The 15,579-nt window shown below is 38.7% G+C and overlaps 2 protein-coding genes across 2 annotated transcripts in view; one reads left to right on the forward strand and one right to left on the reverse strand.

The window, feature by feature from the left end:
- pex5la (peroxisomal biogenesis factor 5-like a) overlaps positions 1 to 8,131 on the reverse strand; it is a 61,606-nt gene extending 53,475 nt beyond the window's left edge. The window contains exon 1 of the mRNA XM_062997268.1: positions 8,063 to 8,131. Coding sequence (XP_062853338.1) covers positions 8,063 to 8,131 — 69 coding nt within the window. The remainder of the gene's footprint in view (positions 1 to 8,062) is intronic.
- Positions 1 to 15,579, forward strand: part of LOC134316703 (zinc finger protein ZFP2-like) — a 445,247-nt gene that overhangs the window by 129,310 nt on the left and 300,358 nt on the right. The gene's annotated exons all lie outside the window — the stretch shown is intronic.

Genomic DNA, 15,579 nt, shown 5'->3' on the forward strand with positions numbered 1-15,579 from the left:
TGGAACTCATCTGTAACTACCTGCTTTACCAGCAGCTCTGGTTCCTGAAGCTAAATATTCTGTTCATTTTCTTTATAGACATTCAATAAAATCCTTAAAGACCGAACAATCGGTTCTAAGATGAATCGTCGACTTATTACAGTGATTTAAATAGAACAGAAATAGTCAAGAATGGGGCGGCACGGTGGCACAGCAGGTAGCACTGTCACCTCACAGTAGGAAGGGCCTGGGTTCGATTCCCCAGCCAGACAGCCAGCCAGGGGCCTCTCTGTGTGGAGTTAGCATGTTCTCCCTGTGGCTGTGTGAGTTTCCCCAGGCGCTGTGTAGATCTGTCTAAAAACCTAGTGAGCTGCCTTGCTGCCTAATTTCCATATAAGGCATTTACGACTTACTTCTGAATTTACGGATTTGTTCTGTATTTCTGTGTGGACACGCCTTAAATGCATATATAGAAATGTGGGTGTGACTGATTTTATTTTTGAGAAAGAGCACTTCTGTGTGGACACGCCTTAAATGCTGTATATGGAAATGTGGGTGTGGCTCATTGTGTTTATAGGAAAAGAGCGCTTCTGTGTGGACACGCATTAAATGCATATATGGAAATGTGGGTGTGACTGATTTTATTTTTGGGAAAAGATTAAATCTGTGTGGACACGCCATTAATACCTTATATGGAAATGTGGGTGTGGCTAATTTTATCTAGAGGAAAAGAGCACTTCTGTGTGGACTCGCCTTAAATGCCGTATATGGAAATGTGGGTGTGGCTCATTGTGTTTATAGGAAAAGAGCACTTCTGTGTGGACACGCCTTAAATGCCATATATGGTAATATGGGCGTGGCTGATTGTATTTATGTATGTGTAAGATTCGTGTTCCTTTATTTGTTCTACCCTTCGTCCTATAAAGTGCTGCGTCTGTTTGTTTACGAGAGCTGAAGGGTGAAGCTGGAATTATATCACGGAAACCTCGGCTAATTGTGCCGCCAGGGTATTCGCTCCCACAGACATCTCTTAGATATTGTTGTCAGGGGAAACTGGAGGCAGGAGGCTGGCAGGAGACTTCGGGGTGGCGGGGTTGCTGTTCGGCTGGGTATGAGAGGGCGGGGTGGACGATCATTACTCTCTGCAGCAGGAGTTTCCTTTCTGTGATGCATCCAGATAAACTTTTCTATTTTAGGAGCAGGGATTTATTATACTATAAAAATAATCTTTGCTTCTTGTCCACTTCTCTTTATCGATAGTAAATTTAAGGCAGCTTTCATCACAATATTAATATTTAATATTAAAAATCTATTAAACTGGATATAGATGCATTTTACATCATCCTACTCACTCCTGAGAAGAGGGCATGTCTAAATCCTTAGATCCCTTAAAAAGCTCCTACTGAGGCGCCTTAATTCTGAGTGATAATACAGAAAAGTTGTGTTATATTATAATAATAATAATAATAATAATAATAATAATAAGTTAATCGGGGTAATTGGATATGACTAAATTGGACACGACTAGATTGAGATGCATTAAAAGGGTAAAAATTGATGAATTTTAACAATCTAACAAAACAGTCTAACAAGCCTTTACACTTGACACCAAAGGTTCAGTGTGTGGCTGTGGGAATTTGTGTCTATTTAGTCAAGAGAGCATTTACAGAGGCAGTCATTTATTCATTGTGTGTTTTACCACCACGTAATCTGATTCAGGGTCACAGTGGATTCAGGTCGCCAGTCCATCACAGGGCAAACACACACACACACACACACACACACACACACACACACACACACACACACACTCATACCTAGGGGGATTTTAGTATCTCCAATTAACCTGACTGCATGTGTTTGGACTGTGGGAGGACACCGGAGCACCCGGAGGAAATCCACACAGACACGTGGAGAGCATGTAAACTCCACACAGAAAGGACGAACCCAGGACCTTCTTGCTGTGAGGCAACAGCACTACCCACCGAGCCTGGGTCTCTGTTAGAGTTCATGGGTCTTCCAGCAGGACAGTGAAATGTACTAAGCACTGGAGACTAAAGTGGCCACCTCTGAATCCCTGAATCAAACACCCGAGACACCCATCTTAAATCTGCAGTCGGGAGAAGGCTCTCTTTACATGATAAAATTGATTTTAGGTACTATTATGTTTCCCAAGGGTGAACTACCCAATATTTTTATTTATTTATTAATTTATTTTTTGGGTTGTGAGCACAAAGCGTTTGATGCAGGGGTGCCGATAACTGCCGATAAAAGCACTGTTTAGTTTAAACTGTATTTTTATTTATTTAATATTTTTATTTTCTTAAAATAAATTCCTTTTTTTAATTTATATTTTGTTTATGCATTTTCTCCCTTTTTCTCCCTTTTTTAGCTCGTCCAATTGCCCGATTGCATCATGCTTCCTCTCCACCAATGCCGATCCCTGCTCTGATTGAGGAGAACGAAGCTAACCCAAGCCCCCTCCGACACGTGGGCAGCAGCCGTATGCATCTTATCACCTACACTTTGACGAGTGCAGTGCGGCTCAGCGTTGTGTACGGAGAGACACACCCTGACAGCACTCTTTTCTTGTCTCAATCAGCCAGCAGAGGTTGTAATTGCACCAGTCATGAGAGAGAGACCCCATCCGGCTTAGTCCCGCCCATATCTGAACAACAGGCCAATCGTTGTTCATGTGGCCGCTCAGCCTTAGACGGCAGGCAGAGCTGAGCTGAGATTCAATACGATGTATTCGAGATCCCAGGTCTGGTTCTAGCATGTGTTTAAACCGCTGCGCCACCTGAGCGGCCAATTAATTTTTATTTTAAAGGTATTTCGAAAAGGTAATACATTTGGTCAGAAGGGATTAATAATTTTAAGATTATTTGTGTGGTTCTGATGCAAAATAAAGAAAATAAAGATGCAAAGAAAAGCATCTGTAATTAGAAGAACTGGTGCTTTTTCTCAAAGAAGTGCAGGGGTGCCAATATTTTTGGCCATGATGGTACTGTCACACACCCCGTCGACCGAAGACCGAGCTTGACAAGTACACACTTTTTTGGTTTATATTTTAAAGTACAAAATTAAAATTAAAACATTCTGTGTGTAAATGTGAAGTGGATTAATGCACTGGCAGTGTGTTAGATTATTATATTACAAAAACTAAAGTGGCCGAATATTGTTCCTTTCCTTTCAGTTAATACATTCTAAATTAAATGAATTAGTTATATAGTGGGAGCACACAGAAGGGAAGCAGCAGTTAGTAGATTTGCACACATTTAAATACATATAAATATTAAATAGATTTAAAACATGAAGCATGCACACACTAAAAGAAAATAAACATCACCATGTACTTCAATTAAATCATTAGAATAAAAATGGCAGCATCTTAGAGTAACACATGCACTACACAAACAGAACAAGCACATTTCAAATCATACACACACACACACACACGTAAAAGCAGACAACACAAACACAAGCCAGCGTGGTGTTAGCAGGACCGGGACCGCACTGTCAGCACAGAGACTCAGAGCCCGGACATGCGCTCACATACAGCAGTGAGGACAGGAACACGGACCAGGATGAGCTGCTCATGAGGTGTAAAAACATCAGACTGTTCAAATCAGCTTCGTTTACGGAACAGGACTGCTGTCACCTTACACTGCAACCTGACTTTAACATAAGTGAAATTACAGGACACTGGTACAGGACACTGGTAGCCTAGTGGGTGGAGCTTTGGACTGTCAGTCGGAATATTTGGGTTTGAACCTCAGCTCATAAGCAAGACCCTAACATACACACACACACATATACACACACACAAACATATACACACACACACACACACACACATATATGTACATGTATATATATATATAAATATACACACACACACATATACACACACACAAACATATACACACACACACACATATATGTACATGTATATATATATAAATATACACACACACACATATACACACACACAAACATATACACACACACACACATACATGTACATGTATATATATATAGATATATACACACACACACACGCATATGTACATGTATATACACACATACATATATATACTGTACATGTACACACATACAGTGTATCACAAAAGTGAGTACACCCCTCACATTTCTGCAGATATTTAAGTATATCTTTTCATGGGACAACACTGACAAAATTATATAACAGTGTAAATTTATTCTTCCCTCAAAATAACTCAATATACAGCCATTAATGTCTAAACCATTGGCAACAAAAGTGAGTACACCCCTTAGTGAAAGTTCCTGAAGTGTCAATATTTTGTGTGGCCACCATTATTTCCCAGAACTGCCTTAACTCTCCTGGGCATGGAGTTTACCAGAGCTTCACAGGTTGCCACTGGAATGCTTTTCCACTCCTCCATGACGACATCACGGAGCTGGCGGATATTCGAGACTTTGCACTCCTCCACCTTCCGCTTGAGGATGCCCCAAATAATCCATTTGCTTTGTTGACATGTCTTCAGCAAACTGTTTGCGGGCTTTCTTGTGTAGAGACTTCAGAAGAGGCTTCCTTCTGGGGTGACAGCCATGCAGACCAATTTGATGTAGTGTGCGGCGTATGGTCTGAGCACTGACAGGCTGACCCCCCACCTTTTCAATCTCTGCAGCAATGCTGACAGCACTCCTGCGCCTATCTTTCAAAGACAGCAGTTGGATGTGACGCTGAGCACGTGCACTCAGCTTCTTTGGACGACCAACGCGAGGTCTGTTCTGAGTGGACCCTGCTCTTTTAAAACGCTGGATGATCTTGGCCACTGTGCTGCAGCTCAGTTTCAGGGTGTTGGCAATCTTCTTGTAGCCTTGGCCATCTTCATGTAGCGCAACAATTCGTCTTTTAAGATCCTCAGAGAGTTCTTTGCCATGAGGTGCCATGTTGGAACTTTCAGTGACCAGTATGAGAGAGTGTGAGAGCTGTACTACTAAATTGAACACACCTGCTCCCTATGCACACCTGAGACCTAGTAACACTAACAAATCACATGACATTTTGGAGGGAAAATGACAAGCAGTGCTCAATTTGGACATTTAGGGGTGTAGTCTCTTAGGGGTGTACTCACTTTTGTTGCCGGTGGTTTAGACATTAATGGCTGTATATTGAGTTATTTTGAGGGAAGAATAAATTTACACTGTTATATAAGCTGCACACAGACTACTTTTCATTGTGTCAAAGTGTCATTCTGTCAGTGTTGTCCCATGAAAAGATATACTTAAATATCTGCAGAAATGTGAGGGGTGTACTCACTTTTGTGATACACTGTAAATATATAAATATATATATATATATATATATATATATATATATATATATATATACTGTGTATACACACACACACATATACTGTATATATACTGTATACACACACACACATATATATACATATATACTGTATATACACACACACACACATATATATATATATATATATATACTGTATATACACACACACGTATATATACTGTATACACACACACACACACATATATATATATATATATATACTGTATATATATATACTGTATACACACACACACACATACATATATACAGTATATATATATATATATATATATATATATATATATATATATATATATATATATACAGTGTATCACAAAAGTGAGTACACCCCTCACATTTCTGCAAATATTTCATTATATCTTTTCATGGGACAACACTATAGACATGAAACTTGGATATAACTTAGAGTAGTCAGTGTACAGCTTGTATAGCAGTGTAGATTTACTGTCTTCTGAAAATAACTCAACACACAGCCATTAATGTCTAAATAGCTGCAACATAAGTGAGTACACCCCACAGTGAACATGTCCAAATTGTGCCCAAATGTGTCGTTGTCCCTCCCTGGTGTCATGTGTCAAGGTCCCAGGTGTAAATGGGGAGCAGGGCTGTTAAATTTGGTGTTTTGGGTACAATTCTCTCATACTGGCCACTGGATATTCAACATGGCACCTCAAGGCAAAGAACTCTCTGAGGATGTGAGAAATAGAATTGTTGCTCTCCACAAAGATGGCCTGGGCTATAAGAAGATTGCTAACACCCTGAAACTGAGCTACAGCATGGTGGCCAAGGTAATACAGCGGTTTTCCAGGACAGGTTCCACTCGGAACAGGCTTCGCCAGGGTCGACCAAAGAAGTCGAGTCCACGTGTTCGGCGTTATATCCAGAGGTTGGCTTTAAAAAATAGACACATGAGTGCTGCCAGCATTGCTGCAGAGGTTGAAGACGTGGGAGGTCAGCCTGTCAGTGCTCAGACCATACGCCGCACACTGCATCAACTCGGTCTGCATGGTCGTCATCCCAGAAGGAAGCTGATGCACAAGAAAGCCAGCAAACAGTTTGCTGAAGACAAGCAGTCCAAGAACATGGATTACTGGAATGCCCTGTGGTCTGACGAGACCAAGATAAACTTGTTTGGCTCAGATGGTGTCCAGCATGTGTGGCGGCGCCCTGGTGAGAAGTACCAAGACAACTGTATCTTGCCTACAGTCAAGCATGGTGGTGGTAGCATCATGGTCTTGGGCTGCATGAGTGTTGCTGGCACTGGGGAGCTGCAGTTCATTGAGGGAAACATGAATTCCAACATGTACTGTGACATTCTGAAACAGAGCATGATCCCCTCTCTTCGAAAACTGGGCCTCATGGCAGTTTTCCAACAGGATAACGACCCCAAACACAACCTCCAAGATGACAACTGCCTTGCTGAGGAAGCTGAAGGTAAAGGTGATGGACTAAACCCAATTGAGCACCTGTGGCGCATCCTCAAGTGGAAGGTGGAGGAGTTCAAGGTGTCTAACATCCAACAGCTCCGTGATGTCATCATGGAGGAGTGGAAGAGGATTCCAGTAGCAACCTGTGCAGCTCTGGTGAATTCCATGCCCAGGAGGGTTAAGGCAGTGCTGGATAATAATGGTGGTCACACAAAATATTGACACTTTGGGCACAATTTGGACATGTTCACTGTGGGGTGTACTCACTTATGTTGCAGCCATTTAGACATTAATGGCTGTGTGTTGAGTTATTTTCAGAAGACAGTAAATCTACACTGCTATACAAGCTGTACACTGACTACTCTAAGTTATATCCAAGTTTCATGTCTATAGTGTTGTCCCATGAAAAGATATAATAAAATATTTGCAGAAATGTGAGGGGTGTACTCACTTTTGTGATACACTGTATATATATTTATATATTGTATATACACACACACACATACTGTATATGTATACACACACACACACATATATATATGTATACACACACACACACTCTATATTTATATCTAAAATAGACTGCCTTTATTTCAAAGTAAATAAGGACATTTCTTTTATTTCTAGGTCTAACATTTCTATTCATTCGTTCATTCCGGTTTTACCACCACTTTATCCTGGTCAGGGTCATAGTGGCTCTAAATCATTGGACCAAAGGTACAAACAACCCAAACAGGTCACCAATCTATCACAGGGCAAACACACACACACACACACACACACCAACACACCCATTCACACTTAGGGCAATTTTTATAAACTCCAGTCAGCCTGACTGCATGTCTTTTTAAAATATGGGAGGAAACACACATGGCCACAGGGAGAACATGCAAACTCCACTCAGAAAGGACCCTGATCTAACAGATTCCTGGAGAATCAAACCCAGGACCTTCTTGGTGTGAGGCGACAGCACTACCCACTACGCCACCATGTCGCCCAATTACTATCCAGAATGAAGGTTTTATATGAATCTTCCTGCTGTTACTAGGATACAAAGATATAAATATATTTATATTAATGAGCTAAACATGCATTTAGACCCCATAGAGCAGCTGAGGATGAAAGAACAGGACAGAGGAAGTGGTCAGTGACTCTCTGATGGGACACAGATACTAATGATTCCAGAGGTTTAAAACAGAGGGTAGAAATGGGACGGTCAAAACCTCGCCATCAGTTTAGCTCAGTCTGAATCAGACCAGGTCTTTGACCGGGTTCCGGGGGTAGTTGTGCCCACCTTGTTGGTGACCGTGAGGAGGGGTTTGCCTTCTTGGGACGCCTTATTGGGAATCTCCTTCAGGACCATAGCAACAGCCTTATCTGCAGCCCTAGAGTCTCTCCCCTACAACAGTGAGATCAACAACGACTGGTGTCAGGAAATAACAGATTCAGTTAGTCCAGTTCATTAATCCTCTCATTATTATTATACGGGTTTTTACTCAAAGCTTTAACACATGGGACAGATGAGTAACAGTGAAATGAAAAATGAATTTGTCTTTGTGATGAATTTGATCATTTAACACTGTGAATATTTTCAAAATAGAACCTAAAAAGGAAATGAGAAGAAAAATACACTGCTGATCCGGGTAAAATCTATAAAGAGCATCTGTTAGAATTTCTCAAAAAATTCACATGAATATATCCCCCCTTTGCGGCAATAACAGCCTCCATTCATCTTAAAAGGCTGTCCAGAAACTTTTGTATAAACAACAAATAAATAAATTAATAAAACAAAAATAATGAGTATATTAATTTATTATTAAATAAATTAAATGAACAACTAATAATAAAACATTAAATAAATAAAAAAAATAATAAATAATAACAAATTAATAAATTAATAAAACAAAAATTATGAGTATATTAATTTATTATTAAATAAATTAAATGAACAACTAATAATAAAATATTAAATAAATAAATAAAATAATAAATAATAACAAATAAATAAATTAATAAAAAAAAAATTATGAGTATATTAATTTATTATTAAATACATTAAATTATAAACAAATAATAAATAATTAAATAAATAAATAAATAAAATAATAAAAAAAAGAAAAATAAATAAATTATTAAAACAAAAATGATGAGTATTTTAATTAATTATTAAATAAATTAAATTATAAACAAATACATAAAATATGTACATAATATGTTTATTAATAATTATGATTAAAGCCTCTTTTTTCACACCACCCAAAATTCATAATAATCAAAAGCCCTCCAATCTTATAAAAAGGCTTTCCACAAACTTTTGGAGTGTGGGAAAATGAATTTCCATTCAGCATTTGTAAGACTAAAAACAAGCTTGGACAAGACTAACAACTGCTATCCCAATTCATCCCAAAGGTGGGGTTCAATGGGGTTGAGGTCAGGGCTTCAGTGCTAGGAAAAAAATAAATAACAAATAAATAAATTATTACAATAATAAATACTAAATATGTTAATTAATTAAGTAATGAATTTAGTAAATATGTAAATAATAAATAATAGAACCTCTTTTTTCACACCACTCATATTTTATAATAATCAGCTTTACGTGTAAACAAAAAGGCATGTGCTAGTCTGCAGCCTTCCTGGCCAGCCGGCAGAGGTTGCCTGGTTGTTTTAAATTGATTATAATCAAACAAAAAAAGAGGAAAAATCCAAATAAATAAAACATAAATGCATGAAGTAAATAAATTAGGTAAATAAATACATACATTAATAAATAATAATACATTATAATACATTAATGAATTAAGTAATAAATAAAGTACTATATAATAAATAAAAAAATAAATAAATGAAATAAATAAATACATAAATAATAATACATCAATTATTTTATTCAAAAAAAACAATGAATACATTAATGAATTAACTAATAAAGTACAATATAATAAATAAATAAATGATATAAATAATAAATAAATAAATAAAATAAATAAAAATAGATAAATAATAAAACATTAATCATTTTATAAAAATAAATAATGAATACATTGTTGAATTAAGTAATAAATAAATGATATAAATAATAAATAAATTAATAAATAACTAAATAAATAAATAAATAAATAAATAGATAACTAACTAAATAAATAAATAGATAAATAAATAAATACATAAATAAATAAATTAATACATAAATAAATAATAATGATTACAGCCTTTTTTCACACCACTCAGATTTAATGATAAAGTCTGACTCAAATCCTGGATCAGTTTCACTCTGTTTAATTTAAACCTGAATAATCGCCTCTGCTTTACTTGCCGGATTAAAAAGCACAGCTGCATTCTGAGCTCGCCAAACTAATCTGACAAAATGAGATGAGAGCGCAGATCGTTTCATTCACGCGAACGAGCGCTTGTTGTGTTTTGAACGTTCTATTGAGGGGCTGGATATGCTGTGTCAGTCTTTCCTCAGAGCACCGGCTTTAAATAGCTCTGAATGAAACCCTGGAGGTATTAGCTTTGGAAAATACACCACACACACACACACACACACACACACTGTACATCACACTGATATTTACACAACAAAGCTTCTCCTGCTTTCTTTGGGTTTTATTGACTTCCTGTAAGATATGAGATGATTTTTCCCTGAACTGGCCATAAAAGAACAACGGAGCAGATTTATTCAAACACATGGCACGAGAACGAGCGCTGGCACACAATTGACCAAACATCTGAGCAGCAGGTATTAATAACAAGGGACTTCCAAGATCTATGAAGTCTATGAAGCGGATCAATAACCAAGAGAGCAACATGTTATAATTATATGTAATAATTAAGGCCCTATCTAACTCACGGCTGTGAAAATCATTTCAGTGTCATTTGCAATTTGGGATTTAACGTTTTTCATTCATGCAGCGTTCAAGTGTGTCACGTTTACTGGCTTATTTGCACTATGAGGCATCCTAGCAATCCTACGGCAATTCAGTTAGCAATCGCTTAGTGAAAATGTGGAAGTGTAAAGCAGCTATAAACACGACTCGGGTAACTGAGTTTGGAAAACTAACAACCAATTCTGTAGCCGCAGAAGGGGGCGAGAACATGAAGTCCCGCATCGTCGCTGGATGTTCTAGGTTTGCATTCAACTATTAAGGTAGCTGTGCTGTGTATCGTAGCTTCTATTTATTCTATTTATTATTTTCTCCCCTTTTTCTCCTTTTTTAGCACGTCCAATTGCCCGATTGCATCATGCTTCCTCTCCACCAATGCCGATCCCTGCTCTGACTGAGGAGAACAAAGCTAACCCACGCCTCCTCCGACACGTGGGCAGCAGCCGTATGCATCTTATCACCTACACTTTGACGAGTGCAGTGCAGCTCAGCGTTGTGTACGGAGAGACACACCCTGAGAGCACTCTTTTCTCATCTCTGTGCAGGCGCCATCAATCAGCCAGCAGAGGTCGTAATTGCCATGGGAGAGAGACCCTATCCGGCTTAGTCCCGCCCATATCTGAACAACAGGCCAATCGTTGTTTATGTGGCCGCGCAGCCTTAGCCGGTAGGCACAGCTGAGATTCGATACGATGTATTCGAGATCCCAGTTCTGGTTCCAGCGTGTGTTTTTACCGCTGCGCCACCTGAGCGGCTATCATTTAATTTATAAGTGTAATTTAATGACTGCAATTTTCCTGTAATTTAGGCCTCTTAGGTGGTGCAGCGGTAAAACACCCTAGCGCACCAAAGCTGGGATTTCGAATACATCGTATCGAATCTCAGCTCTGCCATCCGGCTAGGCTGGGTGACAACATAAACAAAGTTTGGCTATTGTTCATCCAGGGAGGAAGCCTCATAGAGACTCTAATAACTAATGCAATTACGACCTCTGCTGGCTGATTGATGGTGTCTGCACAGAGTAGAGGAATAATGCTGATCAGGGTGTGGCTCTCCGTACACAGGGCTGATCCGCATATGAACTCGCCTCGTGCAGGTGAAAAGATGCAGTCGGCTACTGCACACATGTGTTAGTCTTGCTCTCCTCAGTCAGGGGAGGGGGTCAGCACCAGTACAGAGGAAGCCCAACGCAATTGGGTAAAACCTGGAATTGAGTCGGGCCCTACTTGTAGTATTAGAAAAATATCTCTAAGACATATTAATCTTCCTTTTTCATTTTTATCAAATGCTTCATTCTGGACAGGAAATACAAATCCAGATCTGTTCGTACCCTGGTATTCTTTGGAGCTCAAGCTAAAAAATCTTTTTCACAAAACATTAATAGCGATAATGCAACTACTTACACTGGGTACCCTGAACTGGTGCCAGGTTATCACTCCTGTAATCCTGTAGCAATATAATAAAACAACCTACAGTCTGTTTACCTTCCTGTAATCAAAATGTGCTGAGCTGTTCTTCCTGTTCGTCCACTGTGCGATACGTGAAGCTAATACTAAAAATAAACCAGATGTCTCAGCCTGGCACACACAGCACGTGCAATGTCTAATGTTAATAAAGCATATAATACACCGATCAGCCATAACATTAAAACCACCTGCTTGTTTCTACACTCCTTGTTTACCACCACCATGTCAGTGTCACTGCAGTGCTGAGAATGATCCACCACCTAAATAATACCTGCTCTGTGGTGGTGACTATTGAATAACAGGGTGAAAAAAGGTTAACAAAGCATGTAGAGAAACAGATGGACTACAGTCAGTAATTGTAGAACTACAAAGTGCTTCTATATGGTAAGTGGAGCTGATAAAATGGACAGTGAGTGTAGAAACAAGGAGGTGGTTTTAATGTTATGGCTGATCAGTGTACAGTGTATATTGTATATCAGGGACTACTGGGAGAAGCAAATTCAACTTCTGCATGTTTCTGGATGATGAAAGGAAACCAGAGCACAGTGAGACCATACCAAACTGCTCACAGATGCTCACCAGAGGTGCTTACTGACCCCCGCCCTGGCCCCCGGGACCCTGGTGCGGTTATAATACAGTCATTTGTTCCACCAGCCTGCTGTTTGCTGTTAAAATGTGCTGAGCTGTGTTTTTGGTGACCGAGCACGTCCACCGTCCTCAGTGTAAATCTAATACTGTAATAAACCAGACGTCTCGTCCCGGCAAACACAGCGCGTGTCACGTCTGGCGTTAATAAGAGGCTGAAGCTTAGAACTTATGAGCAAAATAAACTGATCACATGACCCCGACGCCACTGTGCTTCTTTATTATAAACCGTTTTAATTATTTTTTTTACAGTAAGTGTTTAAGTCTTTGAGAAGTCACTTGTCTGGGCTATATTATAATTTACTACAGGACAAGAGTGGAGCAGAATCCACTATAAATGTACAAAATTCATTTTAGAAAAAGTTGAGACACGTCTGTAAAATGCAAAAAACAAGAATCTGTGATTTGTTAGTTCTTGTTAATTGTTAGTTTTTATTAGGCTGAGGGATGTACAACAAAAATATTTCCAGTGTTTTTACTCCCTGACTTTATTGTATTTTGTATATATGAACAACTTTAGTCTGTAATACACTCAAAATAAGTTGGGACAGAGGCATGTTTACCATCAACAAAGTCCTATTATTGACTTTTTAATGGTTCAGGATCTGAGAACAAAATGTTGCAGTTTTGGATTTTGACTGAATGGGCACAAATTCCCATACACAGACTTCATACTTCAAATACCTGAATAGAGAAAAGCCTTCTTAGAAGAATGGCTGTTGTTATAGCTCAAAAGATCACATGGAGGTCACTATACTTTAATACCTCTAGTTTTTGAAATGTCCAGCAAGCTCATGGTCAGCTGTCCAAATACTTTTGGCCATGGAGGGTATATCTAGGGGCAATTGAGAGTAGCAAATTCAACTGCTGCATGTTTCCAGTAACTGAGAAATGTACAATGAAAATATTTCCAGTGTTTTTACTCCCTGACTTCATTGTATTTTGTACATATGAACAAATTTAGTCTGTAATACACTCAAATAACTTGGGACAGAGGCGTGTTTACCACAAACTTACCAGCCAGTAGCTATATACAATTGGAAGTTCCAGTAGTTCGGTCGGAATTTGGAAAGACAGCATTTAGTTACAGTGCACCTTTTGTATGGAATGATTTACAGAAACATTTTTAATTGAAGCAGCTTATTTCTTTGACTGAATTTAAAGTAAAAGTCACACATTTGTATACATATGCTTGTTCTTGTTAAATGTATACATGTGCATATATCCTCCCTATGTTGTTGATTGTGTAATTTTTGTGTGATATGCTGCTGTCTTGGCCAGGGCTCATTTGTAAAAGGGATATGTAATCTCAATGTGACTTCCCTGGTTAAATAAAGGTTAATAAAATAAATAAAATAAAATAAACAATTCCCAGATAATTGTTTTTATTTATTAAACAAAACGTCCCAACTTTTTTAAAAATGGGGCTTGTAATCTAGCTTTTTCAAAGCTTCTCTACTCAAAATACACTACAGTGATGGTAATAGTGGCATGTTTCCTGAACTGTAAATCTGCTGAGCTGTTCCTTTCCCGATCAGACATAACACACCGAACTAATATCACACATTTCCTGTTCAGAGCAAACGTCTCAGTCTGGCGAGCACAACAACCTCCATGTCGGGCACTAATGGCTATCAGAAAGTATCAGTGTGCTCAGTAACACAGTAACAGAGTTTCTTACATTTACTTTGACTTTTATTTCATTGCAGACAGGATGAACGTGCACCCTTGGCCTGATTCCTTGAATGGTTTAATGATATTATGCACTGTAGAGGGAGAAATATGCAAATCCCTTCAAATCTTTCCTTGAGGTTCATTGTTTTTAAACATTTCAATCATTTTCTCAGTCATTTGTGGACAAACTGGATCCTCTGATCATCTTTGCTCATCAGAGACTCTCAGCCTTTCCTGGATGCTGCTTTTGTACCAAACCTTGATTACAATCATCTGTTTGGGATCACATCATTATTCAGTTTTTTCACCTCATTACTAGCCCTAAATTGCCCCCGTACCAATTTTTTTTTTTGGAATGTGTTGCAGGTCTGAAATGCAGGAATGGATGTTTATTAATAAATGAAATGAAGTCGAGCAGATAAAACCTTAAATATCTCAGGTTCATCCTGTCTGACATCAAATAAAAGTCAATGTAAGAAACGCTGTGATTTTATTTTATCTGCATTTTCCATACTGTCCCAACTTTTTCTGATTTGGGGTTGTAATACAATCTGGTAAATGTGATAAACCACACCATGATCAGGAAGTTCTAATCTACTTTAATCTATCAGACTTAATACACTGTCCAGTTCTAATATTACCTGCTCTTTACAACACAGATTGTCTGGCACACACGGCAGCCGACACGTCCAGCACTGATGAACGGCATCAGAGCCAAATTCTGCACACGCCGTGCATCACAGAGCGTTAAAACAAACACACGCCGGCTCCGTCTAACAGGATTAATCATTCCAGCTCACAGACAATAAAACTAAATCATCTCTCATTTCAGTCCCGTGACCTAAATAAACACCGAACTCGTTCTAACGGTTAGAGATTTCCTCGTGTGCCGGGAGAACTGGAGGCTGCTGATGTAATTAGCATCTATACTGAAGCCAGAAGTAACTGGTTCACCTGAGCAGCTCATCCATCCAGCATGAGTGATGCACGACATGACGCCGTCTGGTGTACAAAGAATTGTGATTCCATCATTAACAAGCAATTAATAATGGGTAGTGCACACACACACACACACACACACACACACGTGGAACTTTAGTGCGTAAGTGTTTGTCTTTTTGTGATGAAACACAGCCGTC

The sequence above is a fragment of the Trichomycterus rosablanca genome, chromosome 6 (assembly GCF_030014385.1).
Source record: "Trichomycterus rosablanca isolate fTriRos1 chromosome 6, fTriRos1.hap1, whole genome shotgun sequence".
Taxonomy (NCBI): Eukaryota; Metazoa; Chordata; class Actinopteri; order Siluriformes; family Trichomycteridae; genus Trichomycterus; species Trichomycterus rosablanca.